We start from the raw sequence: 18,543 nt of genomic DNA on the forward strand, positions 1-18,543 counted from the left end.
CATGACAGAGTTGAGCAGTTATAACAGAGGCAGTATGGGCCACAAAGCCTAAAGCATTTACTATCTGGCCCTTTGCAGTAAAAGTGTGCCAACCCTTTCTCCAGAGCCTCAAGTTGGCCCCATCCCTACTTCTTTTACTGGCCTAGATGGGGAGCATGCTGTATCAAGGATCACACAAAGAACTGAGCACCCAAGCTCTGGCTACACTGTTTCCTCCCGCATGGTAAACTTTGCCATCCATTAATGCCTGAGCCACAGGTTTAACTAAGATGGTAAAAGCGGTGAATGCATCTCTAGTCTCAATTAAAAGAAGCCAGAAAAGAAATATACAAGAACTTTATTTTTGAAACTTTTTTTTTTGGAAACTTTTAAACTAGTAATCATTAGAGGGGAATCTTCTTTAACTTGATCTTTTCTTCTATATTTGAAAAGTATCTCATCTTTGTTAACATTTCCTTGGCTTTTTCCAAATCATCTGAAATAAACAGAGATGTTAAGGTGAGGCTTCATTTAAGCAAGAATAAAACTAACTCTATTGACCAAGGTAGCCAGTCTGAATCACAGATAAAGTTTTAAAATGAAAACTGTGCAGGGCGCCTGGATGGCTCAGTCGTTAAGTGTCTGCCTTCAGCTCAGGTCATGATCCCAGGGTCCTGGGATCGAGCCCTGCGTCGGGCTCCCTGCTCCGCGGGAAGCCTGCTTCTCCCTTTCCCATTCCCCCGGCTTGTGTTCCCTCTCTCACCATGTCTCTCTCTGTCAAATAAATAAAATCTTAAGAACAAAACAAAACAAACCTGTGAGATCTGTATTTGCATGTCTGTATATTTATGTATGTCTGATATGTATATTTCCCTATCTCCCGATGGTATTACCAAATTAATTTATAAAAATCCCTTAAAAGAGTTGTATCCTCCCTATGACCCAGCAATTGCACTACTGGGTATTTACCCCAAAGATACAAATGTAGCGATCCGAAGGGTCACCGCACCCCAATGTTTGTAGCAGCAATGTCCACGATAGCCAAACTATGGAAAGAGCTGAGATGTCCATCGACAGATGAATGGATAAAGAAGATGTGGTATATATATATATGTATATATATATATAATGGAATAATACGTAGCCATCAAAAAAATGAAATCTTGCCATTTGCAATGACGTGGATGGAACTAGAGAGTATTATGCTAAGTGAAATAAGTCAATCAGAAAAAGAATTATCATATGATCTCACTGATATGCAGAATTTGAGAAACAAGGCAGAGAATCATAGAGGAGAGAGGAAAAAATGAAACAAGACGAAATCGGAGAGGGAGACAAACCATAAGAGACTCTTAATCTTAGGAAACAAACTGAGGGGGGAATGGGGTAACTGGGTGATGGACATTAGGGAGGGTATATGTTGTAATGAGCACTGGGTATTATATAAGACTGATGAATCACAGACCCGTACCCCTGAAACAAATAATACATTATATGTTAATTAATTGAATTTAAAGTAATTGAATTTATTTTATTTTATTCTTTTTAAAGATTTTATTTATTTGAGAGAGAGACAGAGATAGGGAGAGAGAGAGAATGAGAAGGGAGGAGAGGGAGAAGTAGGCTCCCTGCTGAGCAGGGAGCCCGATGTGGGGCTTGATCCCAGGACCCTAGGATCATGACCTGAGTCGAAGACAAATGCTTAACTGACTGAGCCACCTAGGTGTCCCTGACAAACTTTATTTATAATGATAATTATGTTTTATAATATGCTGCCTAAAAATCATTTCCAAAATCTTTTTGGCAACTTGGAACCTTAGAGTCATGGTAAGCTAAGTTAAATAATAGATCTTTATTAAATATATACATAATTTCTAAATAAGATAAAGTGTTAAAACATTCACTATTAAGCAAAAGTTTAAGTTTATATACTTTTGGCTATTTATTTTTATATGGTACAGAGAAGCCAAGGATCTTGGGTCTCTTTTTTTTTTGATCTTGGATCTCCTAATAAACATGTCCTTGGGCGCCTGGGTGGCTCAGTTGGTTGAGCGACTGCCTTCGGCTCGGGTCATGATCCTGGAGTCCCGGGATCGAGTCCCGCATCGGGCTCCCTGCTCGGCGGGGAGCCCGCTTCTCCCTCTGACCCTCCCCCCCCTCTCATGTGCTCTCTCTCTCTCTCATTCTGTCTCAAATAAATAAATAAAATCTTTAAAAAACAACAACAACAAAACAACAACAACAAAAAAACATGTCCTTGCCACATTAAAAAAAGTAATATTATAAAAAACATATACCTCTATAGCTTATGAGATGGTATATTCATAAAATTTGCTTATCTACTACAGAATACTGGTATATTATAGTTCTCAATTGTTTATTTCCTCATTTTCTCTGTAAAATAAAGTTTGCCAATGGTTAAAATTTATAATTAATATGTAAAAAAATAAGACTACGAGTAACAAGATTGAAGGGAAACGACTTTGTATACAAAGAATGGAAGAAAAGTAGGATGTGTTTTTATATGAAAAGTATGTAAAGAATGAAGAGTGTTTTTCCTTTCAGATAAAAAGAGAGTAATTTTGTCCTAAAGTAGAATGTGAAAGAGGGAAAGAATGGAACAAAATATGAATGGATATTGAGTTGTAGAGGTTTGTGGAAAAGGAATTTTATGTTGTGAGGTCAAAGCTGGCTAAGTGGATTTATATATATATATATATATATATATATATATATATATATATATATATTTGTTGTTTGTTTTTTGATTTTGTTTTTTTTTAAAGATTTTATTTATTTATTTGACAGAGAGATAGAGCCAGAGAACACAAGTGGTGGGAATGGCAGATGGAGAGATGCGGGGCTCGATCCCGGGACCCTGAGATCATGACCTCAGCCGAAGGCAGACGCTTAACGGCTGAGCCACCCAGGCGCCCCTGATTTTGTTTTTTTTAAAGATTTTATTTACTTATTTGACAGAGAGATAGAGCCAGAGAGCACAAGTGGTGGGAACAGCAGAGGGAGAGGGAGAAGTAGGCTCCCTGCTGAGCAGGGAGTTGGATGTGGGGCTCGATGTGGGGCTCCATCCCAGGACACTGGGATCATGACCTGAGCCAAAGGTAGACACTTAACTGACTGAGCTATCCAGGTGTGCCTATAGTTTTTTTTTTTTTTTTGGAAATGAACTTTATTTTTTAATTCTTTTTTTTTTTTAAAGATTTTATTTATTTGGCAGAGAGACACAGTGAGAGAGGGAACACAAGCAGGGGGAGTGGGAGAGGGAGAAGCAGGCTTCCCGCGGAGCAGGGAGCCCAATGCGGGGCTGGATCCCAGGATGCTGGGATCATGACCTGCGCGGAAGGCAGCTACTTAACCAACTGAGCCACCCAGGCGCCCCTACTTTTTAATTCTTAAAAAAGATTTTACTATTATTATTTTTTAAGTAATCTCTACACCCAACGTGGGGCTTGAACTCACAACCCTGAGATCAAGACTCGTACACTCCACTGACTGAGCCAGCCAGGCGCCTCTTGAAGTGAACTTTAATCTCAATAGTGTACTGACAAAACCAGAGTTTGGTTTTCTCTGTTAAAATGACAAAGTTTTGGGATGCCTGGGTGGCTCAGTTGGTTAAGGGTCTGCCTTCGGCTCAGGTCATGATCCCAGGGTCCTGGGATCGATGCCACATTGGGCTCCCTGCTCAGCGGGGAGCCTGCTTCTCCCCCTCCCTCTGCTGCTCCTCCTGCTTGTGCTCTTCTGCCCCACCCTCTCTCTCTCTCTCTCCCCGTCTCTCTCAAGTAAAATAAATAAAATCTTTTTAAAAAAATCAATTACTGGGCGCCTGGGTGGCTCAGTCATTAAGCGTCTGCCTTTGGCTCAGGCCATGATCCCAGGGTTCTAGGATCGAGCCCCGCATCAGGGTCCCTCCTCGGCGGGAAGCCTGCTCTCCTTCTCCCACTCCTGCTGCTTGTGTTCCTGCTCTCGCTATCTCTGTCTCTGTCAAATAAATAAAATCTTAAAAAAAAAAAAATCAGGGGCGCCTGGGTGGCTCAGTCGTTAAGCGTCTGCCTTCGGCTCAGGTCATGATCCCAGGGTCCTGGGATCGAGCCCCGCATCGGGCTCCCTGCTCAGCGGGAAGCCTGCTTCTCCCTCTCCCACTCCCCCTGCTTGTGTTCCCTCTCTCGCTGTGTCTCTCTCTGCCAAATAAATAAATAAAATCTTTAAAAAAAAAAAAATCAATTACTCAAGGGGCGCCTGGGTGGCTCAGTTGGTTAAGCGACTGCCTTCGGCTCAGGTCATGATCCTGGAGTCCCAGGATTGAGTCCCGCATTGGGCTCCCTACTCAGGGAGCCTGCTTCTCCCTCTGACCCTCCCCCCTCTCATGTGCTCTCTCTCTCTCTCTCATTCTCTCTCTCAAATAAATAAAAGCTTTTAAAAAAAATCAATTACTTAAAAAAAACCAAAAAGGTCTGTATTGTAGATTACTATTCTTGTTGCATTCATGTGGATAATTAGGCCAACTTTAATGCAACTAAAGTTATTTTGTAAACAAAACTATTCTTACCTTGATAACCTTTGACTAAAAAGGGGATTGACTATAGATAGAAATTTTATGACAGTGGAAAAGTGTATCACACCTGGAATCTATCTTGAGGTTTTATTATCTTCCTATAAACCAAATTGGATCTTGCCATCTTACACATTTTGTCAGCCCTTGGCAAATTCTTTTTTTTTCTTTTTTTGTTTTTAGCCCTTAGGAAATTCTTTTTTTTTTTTTTAAAGATTTTATTTATTTATTCATGAGAGACAGAGAGATTGAGAGAGAGGCAGAGGGAGAAGCAGGCTCTCAAGGAGCAGGGAGCCCGATGCAGGACTCGATCCCAGGACGCTGGGATCATGACCTGAGCCGAAGGCAGACGCTTAACCATCTGAGCCACCCAGGTGCCCTCCCTTAGCAAATTCTTAATTCTCCTAGTTTCCTTGAATATCTGGCTACAACTCTCCAAAGCGCTGTTCCCCATTTTTCTCCTTCCCTCCTGACTTGGCATCACTAAGAACTAAAACCTAATCCTTTTTGGGACTCAGGGTCTCTTGTGGTCGCCCTTTCCTCCAGGATCTGAAAACGCCCTGTAAGCTAAGGCCAGACAACTTGATATAAGCATCAAAGAACTCATCCCTACAAATCACGCGTGGGCAACCTTTGTGCCTGGACTTGCTGCCACTTGGGCTGCCCCAAAGGTCCACCAGAACTCCTGTGTCCTCCATGCTCTGCTCTGGGAAATAGCCATGGCTGTGATGTTCATGTCTATGCCATCACTACCAACAGTCAAACTATAAAATAAGAAATCTATCGGATTATCACTGCCGTCCTCACACCACCATGTAAAGATGCTTAAGAGTTCAGTGTCTTCTCAAGTGACTGCCCGCCCTCTGGACTCAGAAACTGGGTTTATACTGTTCCCACCATTAGCCTTTGTTTTCTTTTTGTTTCCATAGAGATGCTCCTCATTAAATGCCTGATTGCTCACGTCATCCAGCAAATATCCTCTTCTACCAAGTCTCAACAGATGGCTCAGCTAGTCCTTAATAAACAAAGGGCGATCGAATGAGAAATGGACTTACATTGTTCAGAGGAAAGAAGAATGTCTCTTCTTCCTGTTTCTTTCTTACTGTTTGTTGCAGCTAACACCAGAAGATAGGACCCCTATCTCCCAGTGTCTGAGGGAGGGTAGAAGCCTAACTTTAATAAGCCCCAGTTAGCAAAACCAGATCAGTTTCACATGAAACCACCACCTTCCCCTTTCTGTAATTTTTCATTTCCCAGACTCTACTGAGACCATGCTCATTCCCCTCCCTACTCCCTCATTCTCCTTATTTTTTTTTAAGATTTTATTTATTTATTTAAGAGAGAGAGAGAGAGAGAGACCATGAGCGGGGGGGCGGGGGTAGGGGGGGCGGAAGGGAGAGGGAGGAGCAGACTCCCCAATGAGCAAGGAGCCTGATGCTGGGCTCAATCACAGAACCCTGGGATCATGACCTGAGCTGAAGGCAGATGCTTAACCAACTGAGCCACCCAGGTGCCCTTCATTCTTTCTTTAAAACGCCCAGTAACCTTTGTATAAATCAGGAGTTCAGTTCACACCAGACTCTTCCCTATTGCAATAGTTATTACTGATTAAAATCTATCCTTACCACTTTAAGTAGTATCTGGCTTTACCTTTTTTTTTTTTTTTTTTTAAGATTTTTTTTTTTTTTTTGAGACAGAGAGAATGAGAGACAGAGAGCATGAGAGGGAGGAGGGTCAGAGGGAGAAGCAGACTCCCCGCCGAGCAGGGAGCCCGATGCGGGACTCGATCCCGGGACTCCAGGATCATGACCTGAGCCGAAGGCAGTCGCTTAAACCAACTGAGCCACCCAGGCGCCCCTGGCTTTACCTTTGACAGCATACAAGCATCTCTTAGAGTCCCTGCTGTCAATTCTTCAGGTATATTCTTAGAAGTGGAATTGCTAGATCTTATGGTGATCCTATGTTTAATTCCTTGAGGAAATACCATAATGTTTTCCGTAGTGGCTGCACTATTTTACATCCTCGCCAACAGTGCACAATGGTTTCAACTTCTCCAGAACCTCACCAATACTTGTTATTTTCTGAGTTTTCTAATACTAGCCATCTTAATCAGTATCTCGTTGTGGTTTTGATTTTCATTTGCCTAATGATTAGTGATGTTGCACATCTTTCCATAGTTATTGACTATTTGTATATCCTCTTTGCATGTTCTATTTCTTAAGCTGGGTGGTGGGGACATGGGTGTTCCTTCTGTTTTTATTCCTTAAATTGTACTTAATATTATTTATTCTTCTTAAAATCTACGAAAAAAAAAATCTACAAAAGTGCAGTAGGAGATGGGGGTGAGCCCTGGTGGAACACCTGAATAGTCAGTGGGTTGGGTTCATGGATTTCAGGCAGCCATATCAGGCTGTTAATCTGTATTTCCCTAACATATATTCAGAGACCCTTCCTCTGCCTCTGTGTCAGAATAGACTTCTACAGTCCTTGCAAACTGGATGGCACACTGTATAAGCCTGTTCCCTCAGCACTAGCTGACTGGACTTGAGTGGACATCTGGCTCAAGCTGGGCCAACCAAATCCCCCCTCTTGGGAATCTAGAGTTGGGTCTAGGGGACTCTAGTCAGATGGTCAAAGTCCTTGCTCTTATAAGGTAATGGACCTAGGCGAACTAAGGAGTCACCAGTGGGGGAGGCCATTTTGGAGCACTGTACGCTAATGAGGAAGTGGATGGAACCGGTTTATAATGAGGAGAAGAGGATGGAATGAAACTGCCAGAGGCATCGAGTCCAGGACTACAGTTTTGGTTTCAGACTGCTTTCCGGTTCCCAGGCTTTGCCCCAGAAGAGCTCATATAACACTGTATACTATAATCATCACAGGGACTTTCTCTTTGGATTTGGGGACATAGTCCTAATTCCTTATAATAACCTCTTTTTAGCTATAATAACCTCTTTTTAACTAGCTGGGCTAGCTTGAGTGGCCTTCGGCTTCCTGCAATCAAATGATCCTTCAGCCAAAGGGCCATTATTCCTTTATTTAAGGGGTGGCACAAATCTGGGATGGAGAAAGACTGTTCTTACTTCAAAATAGCCAGAAATAGACTGAATCTCTTTGAGCTGAAAGCCAGGGGCAATGGGGACCAGGATGAACATACCTACTTTGAAATTTGGGCACAGCTCTGCTGTGGGCTTCTCCTTCTGGTCTTTGCAGAGGAAAGGGGTGTGCAGGCTTTACCAAATGTCGACTGTGCAGCCTTGCCCTCAGGATCTGCCTGTGTTGGCTTCAGCCTACATCCCGTACCTTAACTTCTACTTGCTAAAGAGGAACAGAAGCACTTTCATCTACTCTTTCACTGGCATATCACAGTTTTTGGCACACAGCTTATTTCTCTAGCAAGCTGTGAATCCTTGAAGGGAGAAATGTCCACTTGCCTATATTTTATAGCTCCCCATGTACTTATCATAGGATGGGTATAAAATAGCTATTTATTGAATTGATGGTTATACCTCAGTGCTTACAGTTTCTTTCCACATTTAAGAAAGTTAAGACATGAAGAAAGTACCTTGTTCAAAAGCTCTGCTCACATTGTCAGTCAATTCTTTCTGTTTAGCTGAAAGAGAAAATCACTATCTTAATTTTTCTATTTATATAGACTAATGATGTGAAGATAATACTTGGTAGCTGGTTTCAACACAATACAACAGGGAGCTTAGATTCCAGGGTAAGGCCTCATAAGCCCTGTGTCCACATGTCCCATGATGGCAGCTCCTGTGTTTTGTTTTGTTTTAGATTTATTTATCTTTATTTGAGAGAGCGAGAGGGTGCACGTGTGTGTGCGGGGGAGGGGCAGAGGGTGAGAGACAGAATCTCAAGCAGACTCCCTGCTGAGCGCAGAGCCCGAATTGAGGCTCAATCCCGCAACCCTGAGATCATGACCTGAGCTGAAACCAAGAGTCGGACATTCAACCGACTGAGCCACCCAGGCTCCCCAGCAGCTCCTGTTTAGTGTAGCTGACCCTACTCACATTATGTTTTTCTACCTCTGAAAGGTCTGAGGGGCAATCACTAAGGCTTATAGAACGGCTATACAATCATTTAAAAAAAAAAAAAAAAGGACAGGGAAATGCTTTGATTGTCCCCACCAAGCAGTCTGAATTTTCCAGATTTCAGGTAGGAGAAAATTAGCAAACTGGGATTGCCTATGGGTAGGGCATTACAGTGTTTCAAACAACCACTTGCAAATTATACAGCCTCCCAGGAAAATGAAACACTTAGATCATATTGTACCATAAGAGAGAAGATGCCAGATAAGGTAAAGGAGCAGCTACCTGGTGTTTGTGTCCTCATTAGGAAATGAAGAATTTTACTGTAAGTGTGTTTTCCAGATATAAAAAGTATCAATCACTTATATGGTGCCTACTTTCAAATATGTTATATCTCCTTTGTAGGCAGTTACAGGTATTGGGAGATGGCCCTAGTCATATGGTTGGTTGAGTGGAGGAGCTGGGAGCAGACCCCAAGTCTCCAGACTCCTAGACAGCTGTGGGAAACTAGCAACGTAGTGTTGACAAAAGAACACTGGACTAGGAGTCTAGGGGCTCAGGAGTTCTGCCCAGATCTAACTAGCTCTATGCCCTTGAATATTTGCTTACTTTGGGCCTTAGCACAATGCTCATAGGGGAGGAAACTTAGGAATTAATCTAAATGAAGGTCAGTGACCTGTTCGAAACCAGACATTCACTATAGGGCTAGAATAACCCCCACCAGTGACTGGGCACCTGCTATGGGCCAGGCACTGTGTTATGTGTTTTACATGTTTTATTTGATTTAATTTAATCCTTGCAACAACCAGTACTAATGTTATCTCCATTTTACAGATGAGGAAACTGAGGCTTAGAGGGGTGAAGCTTCTTGTTCAAGGTTACATGTAAAGTCAATGGCACTGTTGACACTGCACCCAAGATCCGCTCACAGCAGAGCGTCATGTTCCTCTGCCTTCCAAAGCTGTGCAGAGGGGGTTTATGACCGTAAGCCTTGAGGTATTCTTCCAACACCACCCAGCCGAAAGGCTGTTGATACATCCCTGATAGACTCCCCCCCCCGCCATTTTATTGATTTTAGCTTCTTTTTTCATTATTTATTTACTCAATTAATATTTACTGAGCCCATGTTATATACACCATGGGCTGTATATACTACCTGGGCTGAGGATATGAGGGGACCAAAAAGCAGAAACAATTTCTGCCTCTGCAGAACCTCTAGTCTAAGGAGGGAGCGAGGGAGGCTGACATTGGTCAAATAATCTCATGTAGAACAGTAAGGTTATAACTGTGATTAGTCCTGTAAGGGGGAGGTATCCACTGCCAAAAGGTACAGATAAAGAGGTTCTCTGAGGTAGTGATGATTGCCCCCAGATCTGCAAGAGGAAGAGTTCACTAGTGGAAGGAGGAGAAGAGGGTTTTAAGCAGAACAGCATGTGCAAAGGCCCTAGGGTAGAAAGGTGCCTGGTAGAGATGAAGAACTAGAAATGGCCTGTGTGGCTAGAGTGGAGGGGCAAATGGGAGGAAGCAGAGGTCAGACCATACAGGGCCTTGTATGCTTTACTAAAGACTTTGGTCTTTAACCTGAGAGCAATGGGAAGCCACTTAAAGTTTTAAAGCAAAACCAAGTGTAATATGATTAGATTTGGGTTTCAAAAGATCTCATAAGTGACAGTATAGGAATATATTCGATTGAAGTATAGCTAGACCAGTCTGGAGCTACTGCAGTTGTCCAGGTGAGAAAGAATGGCAGTTTGGAACAGGGTGCTGGCAGTGAAGACAGACAGATTTGGGACATATATAGAAGGTCAGCATTTCAAGATTTGGTGATGACTGTCTACGGGGGTAAGGGAGGATAAGTTGTTAAGAACGCCTCCTCAGTGTTTTGGACTTGTGCAACCGGATGGTGTCATTCACTTAGGGAACATCAGCAGAGGAATAGGTTGGTTTTTTTTTTTTTAGGAGGGAGGGGAGAGGCTCATGAATTCCATTTTGGACACGTTGAGTTGGAATATATAAACTCCATGAAGACACGGGTCTTTCTCGTTCACTGGTGTCTTGCACAATGCTTGATACACAGCGGGCATGCCACAAATATTTGTGAAAGTACATATGTGCATACAATTGGAGCGAGAACTTGGAACTTCTTCTACATGGCATGGTTAATTTTATGTGTCAACTTGGTTGGGCTATGGTGCCCAATTGTTTGGTCAAACGCTAGTCTAGATATTGCTGTGAAGGTATTTTGTAGATGTGATTTACATCCAGTTGACTTTAAGTAAAGATTAGCTTGGATAGGGCGCCTGGGTGGCTCAGTCGTTAAGCGTCTGCCTTCGGCTCAGGTCATGATCCCAGGGTTCTGGGATCGAGCCCCGCATCGGGCTCCCTGCTCAGCAGGAAGCCTGCTTCTCCCTCTCCTGCTCCCCCTGCTTGTGTTCCCTCTCTCGCTGTATCTCTCACTGTCAAATAAATAAAATCTTTAAAAAAAAAAAAAAAAAAGATAATGTAGGCATAGAAGTCCTGCTTGAGCTTCCAGCCTCCTGGTCTGCCCGACATATTTTGGACTTGTTAGCCCTCACAATTCTGTGAGCCAATTCCTTAAAATAGGTTTCTCTCTTTCTCTCCCTCTCTCTCTCCATATATACATGTATATTATTGGTTCTGTTTCTCTGGAGAACCCTGCCTGATACAGTGTGAAATAAAGTGGAAAACAAAGTAATATGCGATCAGAAGTCAGTTTTTCAGTCTTTGCTCTGCAATGTGACCTTGGGCATTTCCATGAACTTCTAAGGCCTAATTATTCTTGTCAGAGACGATAATAACATCTAATGATGTCATGGGTAGGAAGGAGGATTGCAATCTGCAAAATATTATTACATTCTTGGTTTAAGGCTGCTTTCCAGAAAGTTAGAGATGTTGCAAGTCTAACCTCCAGTCAAAACTGGTTTCAGTATAACCAAGAAAAAAAAATACTCCCTGAATCATTATGATGATCTATATGTAGTCTTTATATTCATTTTTCACCTAACCTTGGACATGTACTTGTAACAGCAATAAAATGCATTCAGTGGTATTTTATCTTTTACCTCTGACAATAGATTCAATCTCTTTCATGGCAGCTTCACTTTGAGCTTCTGCAAGTTTTTCATTGATTTCCATTATTTCCATGAGGAATTGCCTGTCCATTTCATCATCTGTCCCTTCAGGAATCTCTAATCCATGGAGCTTTAGCTATTGGGACATAAAGCAGAAAAAAGTAAGGTTGGTTGAAGAGACTGTGGCCAGAGTAATAAATCCTACTCATAGAATAGAACAGAATACGATTCATAAACAAAAAAACAAACAAAAAAACCTTGAACTGTCTTAATAGTGAAAATGAGAAGGTAGGGTATGGGAAGGTTGGACAGAGACAGGAGTGCTGGGACGGGATTCCTCTCTGCTACCTGGAACTGTGTTACCCTAGGGGAGTTGTTCCTCCACTTGGGAGACTGAACTAGATATTTGTAAAGGCTCTATTAAATCCTAAAATTCTAAGGTGCTAAACTCTTCCCTCCCCCACCAAAAAGCCCCAAAATACTCTCCCCTAAATGCTACCAAATGGTAAAAAAATAATGCACTCGGGCAAGTAAGATTTACAAATACTCAGAGAAAACTATTCTCATGCAGTATCACTGAGGCTAATTATCTTTGGGTCCCTAGACTAGCTCAGGTCTCAAGCACTCTTCTGCTGAATGCAGGGGAACAGCTGTCCCACAGCCCAATGGATAGCATGTAGTCACGCATAGAGGGTTGGGAAATCACCTTACTAGGTATAGTCCCCTGCTCAGGGGAGCCAGAAGGGTCTTATAGGCATCATTCACCAGGGTTGAATGCTTCTCTGAGAAGTCCTTTTCAGTCTGTTAGTAGAGATGAAGATAATCTCATTACCATCCAAATCAGCCACAATTACATTCACAAACTGTTTCATAAAATACTGATGGGCAGACAACTAAGGAAGTCTCCCAAGTAGAAGTGGTGTGGGATGAGATGTCTTTATTTTCAACTAATGTAGTCTAATTCTTCTGGGAAGTCAGGTAAAAGCTGTGAGTGCAGGGCAGGTTCAGGGTCTGCCAGCTGGGGTCAGGCTGCCCCAGGGTGGAGCTGGTTGTTTAGCTCTATCTCTGATAATCACATCACCACAAGGCCACTGCCACCCACCCCATGTACACTAGTGTTTGGGTATGATTGGGGTGGCCAACAGGCTACCTGAGACCTCTGGCTGAAGAAATCAGGGTGGACAAGACGCTGTAGTTCCTGGTACCTAGTCTGGAGCTTTGCTGTGTCAACTCTGAAGGCACGGTTGCTGTAAGGAAATTGGGAGATAAAATTCATGCACCAAATATTTATAGATTTGTATACTATGGGCCTGGTTCCTGTTCTCATGGGGGTAAATGCAATATACACGTAGAGAGAGATAACCTCAAAAAGTGCTGTGAAGGAAAAGAGAACAGGGTCAGAGAAAGTGGTACATGTGGTGGACAAAGAGATGACATTTGAGCTGAGACCTGAATGATGATGAAAAATAATCAAAGATCAGAGAGAAAAGTAACCAAGAGGCAGAGGGAACATGCAAAGTCCCTGAGGTGCAAGCAAGTTTGGCATGCTTTCAGAACTTAAAGGATAGCCTCACAGCAGCACATCCTAGGTGCAGAGTGACTGGTAGGGGCCCATCCCAGGGTTAAGGGGAAGGACCATTCCTGAATCCCATTCTATCTTTCGAAGTCCCAGGTCCTTTCGTCTTTGTCTTTCACTTTACGTTCCCGGAGCGTGCCCTGTCTTAACAGTTTAGCTCTGCCCAAATTTCATCACCTCTCCAAGCTCCACGTTCGGAGGAAAACAGGAAAAACAACCACTTTTCTGACTCTTTCCCTCCAGTTCTCATTTCTCCCTTAGACTCAGACCACAATATTAAGTTTTCCGGTGCTTTTACACCCTATTTTGTTTTTCTTTCTAGATTTATTTTATTATAAAAGGATGTAACTCAGGAACAACCGCATGGAAAACAAGCATGAGGGAAAGGGCCGGGGAGCTTCCAAGCCCTCTCCAGGCGCACTACTCTCCCATCTCCACGTGTTCACAAACCGGGAAGCTCCTTCACTCCCTTATTTTGGATAATACCTCAGTACGCCTTTCTTAAAAGTCTCAATCCAACTTTAACCATTCTTTTTTTTTTTAAAGATTTTATTTATTTATTTGAGACAGAGAGAATGAGAGAGAGAGAGCACATGAGAGGGGGGAGGGTCAGAGGCAGAAACAGGCTCCCTGCCGAGCAGGGAGCCCGATGCGGGACTCGATCCCGGGACTCCGGGATCATGACCTGAGCCGAAGGCAGTCGCTTAACCAACAGCCACCCAGGCGCCCCAACTTTAACCATTCTGACCCTATCCGTCTGCAGCGCCTAGCTGCTAAAATTGGGCCAATTTCGAGTTGGGCCAAAATCGAGTCTTTCTGCAGCCCCTCCAGTACACTTCCCTCAGGCCCCGCCCCTCAGGTCTCCCTCTACAGAAGCCTCCCGCCTTCAATTTCCCCTAAGTTCCTTCCCCGCCCCTCCAGTCCCTCCACCCTTCTCGTCTTCATTCCTCAGAGGCCCTATCTTCAGGTTCACCCCTCAATTTCCTCTCTCACTGGCCGCAATCCCACCCTCCGTGCTCCCAGGCCCCACCCCTATTTCTCTACGGCTCCGCCCACCGATCTAACCGGTCCTGCCTTCTCCTTCCCAAGCACTAGCGGCCCTACCCCCTGGCTCCTGAGCCTCTGACGTCTCTCTCGCCCCCGCGTGTTTCCCGAAACGGCCTCCCGTACCAGTCCATGAGGCTGAAGTAATCTCGAGTGGGGTCAGGTGGCTGCAGCGCGCGGCACTGTGGGCAGAAGAACCCATGCTCCCGCATGGGGCCCCCTGGGCCGCCGCAGTTCCAACACTGGGGCGAATTCCTTCCCGCCAGAGACGCAGCATTGCAGCTTAGCGGTCTCCTTCCGAGGACCCCTGCTGGCCACAGCCCCGACACCCGGAGCAAGGCGCCAGTTCTCCCGCCCCACATCTGGCCGCGGCCTATCTCGCCTCGGTAACCTGTCGGGGGGAAACCCGGAGAGAGCGGCCGACCAGACTACTGCTGCTGATTGGCTGGAGAGCTGACCCGGCGGGATCCTGGATTCTGAGTGTCCCGCTCCTCATTTTAAACTACAACTCCCAGCAAACATTGAGGCTACGTGTGGACGGCCACATCCGCCGCTCTTCATTGGTCCGGCGGCGACGCAGGGGTGTTTTAATTGGCTGAGGGTGGAGTTTGTATGTGCTTGGTTAGCGCCACTCCGCTGGCTGCGACTGCTGTGAGTGTTTGGCTCCAGGTGGGCTCACGCGGTGAGTCATGGTGGAGAACTTCTCTTGGGTGTTTGGGGATTCGATTCCCGTGCCCAGGGTCTTAGTGTGCGCGGAATCTCCCGAATTTTCACTTTGTGTGGTTTTTTAACCTCGGTCGGGGGGAGGAGAGGAGTGCGTGGGCGACTGTTTTCCTTTGTAGATGAACTTCGAGGTGAAGTTCACTTCCCCTGTTACTTACAAGCTGAAACTGGCCCAGACGTGCAGGGTAAGAAAGGACAAAGTTGTGTTCTTCAAAATCAGAGGGAAGTTGTTTTGTAAATAGTTAATGAATGTTAGTAATTATTACCATATTTTAGATGCAATTTCGAAAAAAACCTATTGAGAACCAATTTTAGCAGCTAGGCGCTGCAGGAACTGGAGACACACTGACCTGTGTAGGAGGATGCCCTGCGAGTGTACATAAGTAAGTGTGTGGGGTGGGGTGGCGAAGAGAGGGTAGGAGGGCACCAGTCCACCTTGGGACTCAGTTTCTCTTTGAAAAAAAAAAAATTGTGTTGCTTTTGTAAAACCCTTTCCGGCTGTCGGATTCTTTGGGACTGGAATTCTGTTCTCCCAATTATCAAGCATTACTGGGGGAGGAACGTTCATGTATCATCTCATTTAATCCTCAAGATCTATTCAGTGAGGTGGTGATCTGCCTGAAGGTCATGCAAAGGTTTGACTCAGGCATCTGACTCCAGACTTGTTTGCCCTAAAATTGTGGTTTCAACTGCCTCTAATCTTTCCATATACTTTCTCCTCCTCATGGCTGAGGCTAATGTGGTTTCAGTCTGCTGGACCCTTACAATAAACGAGGATAGCAGCCACTTCTTGACAGTCTTTTGTCTGTTCTCAGAGTGGAGAAGTGTTGCTCAGAAAGCTATTAGAGGTTGCAGCCTTGACTAAGGTAGTAGTATTAGAGCTGCAGGTCCTGGAGTGGCACACTCAGCTCGGGCATCACCTCCCTGGTGTGGTTTAAGAAAAAGTCATCAGGATCTTTGTATCTGGAAAGCTATATAAATACAGTCAGTGTGAGTAATGTTTACTGTGTTCTCCTGGAGGAAGAGCCTGAGTATGTGTATCTGGAGAGAAGAGAGAATGCACTCCCCTCCCCCCTTTTATAAAAAATCATGTTAGGGGTTTAAAGTTAGGGATTGACAGTTACTTTGACTTTACTGTAGTTTCTGTTGTCAGAGTTTAACTGTCCATCAAATTAACTCTATAAAGTGAGGGTGGGAACCTGTTATGGTCTCCTGTGACTCAATTGTTTCTATAGGATTCTGTTGGGCTGGAGGGCCATTTAGGATAAAAGGTGAGCCCCTATAGTTACTCAGCATCACAAAGGGCTAGGTGGAGTTGTTTAGAATAATCTTCTTTGTGTTCTGCTTCATTAATAGCCTGGCCCTTAGTTAGGAGTCAGGGAATCTAGAGTGAACAAACAGGATGTGGTCTTCACCGTCCTGGGGCAGGCTTGGGGGAGGAGGGGTATCTGTGACATTTTATGTAAATGGTCACCCCTGGTGTGGTGCAGTGAATTAGTTTATAGTTTCTTTGCCCATCTTCTATACCAAGCCACATGACCCTTCCCCTTTCTTGTTCCAAAACATGAAATTTAAGTGTAGTGTTGATTGTATTAATGAATACCTTTTAAGTTTCATTTCTAATTTTTTAATTTTTTTTTTTAAAGATTTTTTAAATTTATTTGACAGAGAAAGACACAGCGAGAGAGGGAACCCAAGCAGGGGGAGTGAGAGAGGGAGAAGCAGGCTTCCGGCGGAGCAGGGAGCCCGATGCGGGGCTTGATCCCAGGACCCTGGGATCATGACCTGAGCCGAAGGCAGACGCTTAACGACTGAGCCACCCAGGCGCCCCATAATTTTTTTTTTTTTTTAAGATTTTATTTATTTCTGTATTTGACAGAGAGCAAACGGGGAGCAACAGAGGGAGAGTGCTGAGCCGAAGGCAGATGCTTAACTGACTTAGCCACCCAGGCACCCCTCATTTCTAAGTTTTATTTTATTTTATTTATGTATTTATTTGATGGAGAGAGAGAGAGCGCGAGCAAGCACAAGCAGGGGGAGCAGGAGGCAGAGGGAGAGGGAGAAGCAGACTCCCACTGAGCAGGGAGCCCAACATGGGGCTCAGTCCCAGGACGCCGGGATCATGACCCAAGCTGAAGGCAGGTGCTTAACCGACCAAGCCACTCAGGCGCCCCACATTTCTAATTTTTAAAAAATTAGATGAATGTAAGCTGTTATGAAGTCTTCCTTCCCACCCCCAGATTAGTTCATTTCTTTTAACTTATTTATAACCTTTGAATAATTTTTTTCTTTCTTTTTCCTGTGGTTTGTGGCTGTCATACAAAAAACTGATCTGGTGAAAGTGATATGATGAAAAGCACAGCCCAGAGGAACTATAGATCAATCTAGACTTAGAATTTTAACTTTTGCAGAACATGCTTGCTCTGGATTTATTTTTTTTCCTGATGTAAATATGCCTATCCTTTACTTTTTTATTTTTTAGGAGAGAGAGATTGCCCTCGTGTGGGGGGTGGGGGGAGGGGTGGGGGGAGGTGGGTGGAGTGAGGGGGCAGAGGGAGAGGGAGAGAGAGAATCCCAAGCAGGCTCCACACCCAGCGCAGATCCTGGATGCCACGGTCCTCATCTCATCACCCTGAGATCATGACCCGAGCTGAAATCAAGAGTCGGACGCTTAACCGACTGAGCCACCCAGGCGCCCCTGCCCATTCTTCACTCTTGAACTTCAAGTCTTGCAAGTCTTGTTTCTTGAAACATAACCTTATTATCGGACCCTTATTTTTGAGGTCGCGATGTCTCGAGAGACGGATGGGAAGCGTCAGCAGTCCCATGGCAGTGGCTCCTGTACCCAGTCCCAAGGTGGCTTCTCGCAGTCTCAAGGCACCTCCTCCCAGACACACAGCTCCTCCTCACACTCTCCAGTCACGTCCAGCTCCACCAGCACAGCACCCACATCCAGCCAGTCCTCTCACTCCAGCTCGGGGACACTGAGCTCCTTAGACACAGTGTCCACCCAGGAACTCTGTTCTATTCCTGAGGACCAGGAACCCGAGGAGCCTGTCGCTGCCCCTTGGGCTCGGTTATGGGCCCTTCAGGATGGATTCCCCAATCTTGGTAAGACCCTTTGTTACATTGTGTAAAATTATAATTGTTCACAAAAATAGTTAGAGGAAGCAGTTGTAGCAGAAAGCTCAAGACACTTCTGGAATGATTCCGGAGTTTGAAGGTGATGAAAGATGGAACAAAGGAAGCAGTTTTGGGGAATTTACTGACTCTTACCTGCTGTGGATCCCCCTTCATTTATTCTTCCAACAAATATTAATTGGGCATCTGTAATGTTCTGTCCATGGGCGCATCTGAAGAGAGCAGTAGATCTTTCCCTAGAAAAGTGCTGATTCATGCAAACTTGCAAACAGTTAATGGACTAATCACAGAAACCACCACTTAACCCCTGCTGTAGCAGCTTCAGAACATCCATTTTACAGTTTGAGAATAGGGAAGGCTATTTGTTGGCTGTTA

General features: G+C 44.4%; 2 protein-coding genes across 3 annotated transcripts in view; one reads left to right on the forward strand and one right to left on the reverse strand.

The window, feature by feature from the left end:
• Positions 1–321: 321 nt before the first annotated feature.
• HSCB (HscB mitochondrial iron-sulfur cluster cochaperone) lies at positions 322–14,722 on the reverse strand. Its single transcript, XM_021703516.1, has 6 exons — positions 14,431–14,722; positions 12,835–12,931; positions 12,396–12,485; positions 11,676–11,820; positions 8,112–8,159; positions 322–475 (listed from the first exon to the last, which is right to left on the reverse strand). The coding sequence occupies exons 1-6, from the start codon at positions 14,664–14,666 to the stop codon at positions 384–386; spliced, it is 708 nt and encodes a 235-aa protein (XP_021559191.1). The 5' UTR covers positions 14,667–14,722; the 3' UTR covers positions 322–383.
• A 196-nt stretch (positions 14,723–14,918) lies between these two features.
• The window catches only part of CHEK2 (checkpoint kinase 2), a 51,982-nt gene continuing 48,357 nt past the window's right edge, over positions 14,919–18,543 (forward strand). Inside the window, exons 1-2 of one of the 2 annotated variants that reach the window (XM_021703508.1) lie at positions 14,919–14,986; positions 17,811–18,138. In XM_021703508.1, coding sequence (XP_021559183.1) covers positions 17,817–18,138 — 322 coding nt within the window. In that variant the 5' untranslated portion in view covers positions 14,919–14,986; positions 17,811–17,816. Of the gene's footprint in view, positions 14,987–17,744; positions 18,139–18,543 lie in introns of those variants that run through there. The other variant, XM_044921093.1, reaches the window with a different exon arrangement.

The sequence above is a fragment of the Neomonachus schauinslandi genome, chromosome 14 (assembly GCF_002201575.2).
Source record: "Neomonachus schauinslandi chromosome 14, ASM220157v2, whole genome shotgun sequence".
Classification (NCBI taxonomy): domain Eukaryota; kingdom Metazoa; phylum Chordata; class Mammalia; order Carnivora; family Phocidae; genus Neomonachus; species Neomonachus schauinslandi.

Excerpts from the sequence above, each read along its gene's own strand:
- HSCB (XM_021703516.1), bottom strand. The coding sequence starts at position 14,666 with ATGTGGGGCGGGAGAACTGGCGCCTTGCTCCGGGTGTCGGGGCTGTGG. Across the intron at positions 8,160-11,675 it reads GATTGAATCTATTGTCAGAG|CTAAACAGAAAGAATTGACT; the intron begins GTAAAAGATAAA and ends TTTCTCTTTCAG. Across the intron at positions 476-8,111 it reads GAGCAGAGCTTTTGAACAAG|ATGATTTGGAAAAAGCCAAG; the intron begins GTACTTTCTTCA and ends TGTTTATTTCAG.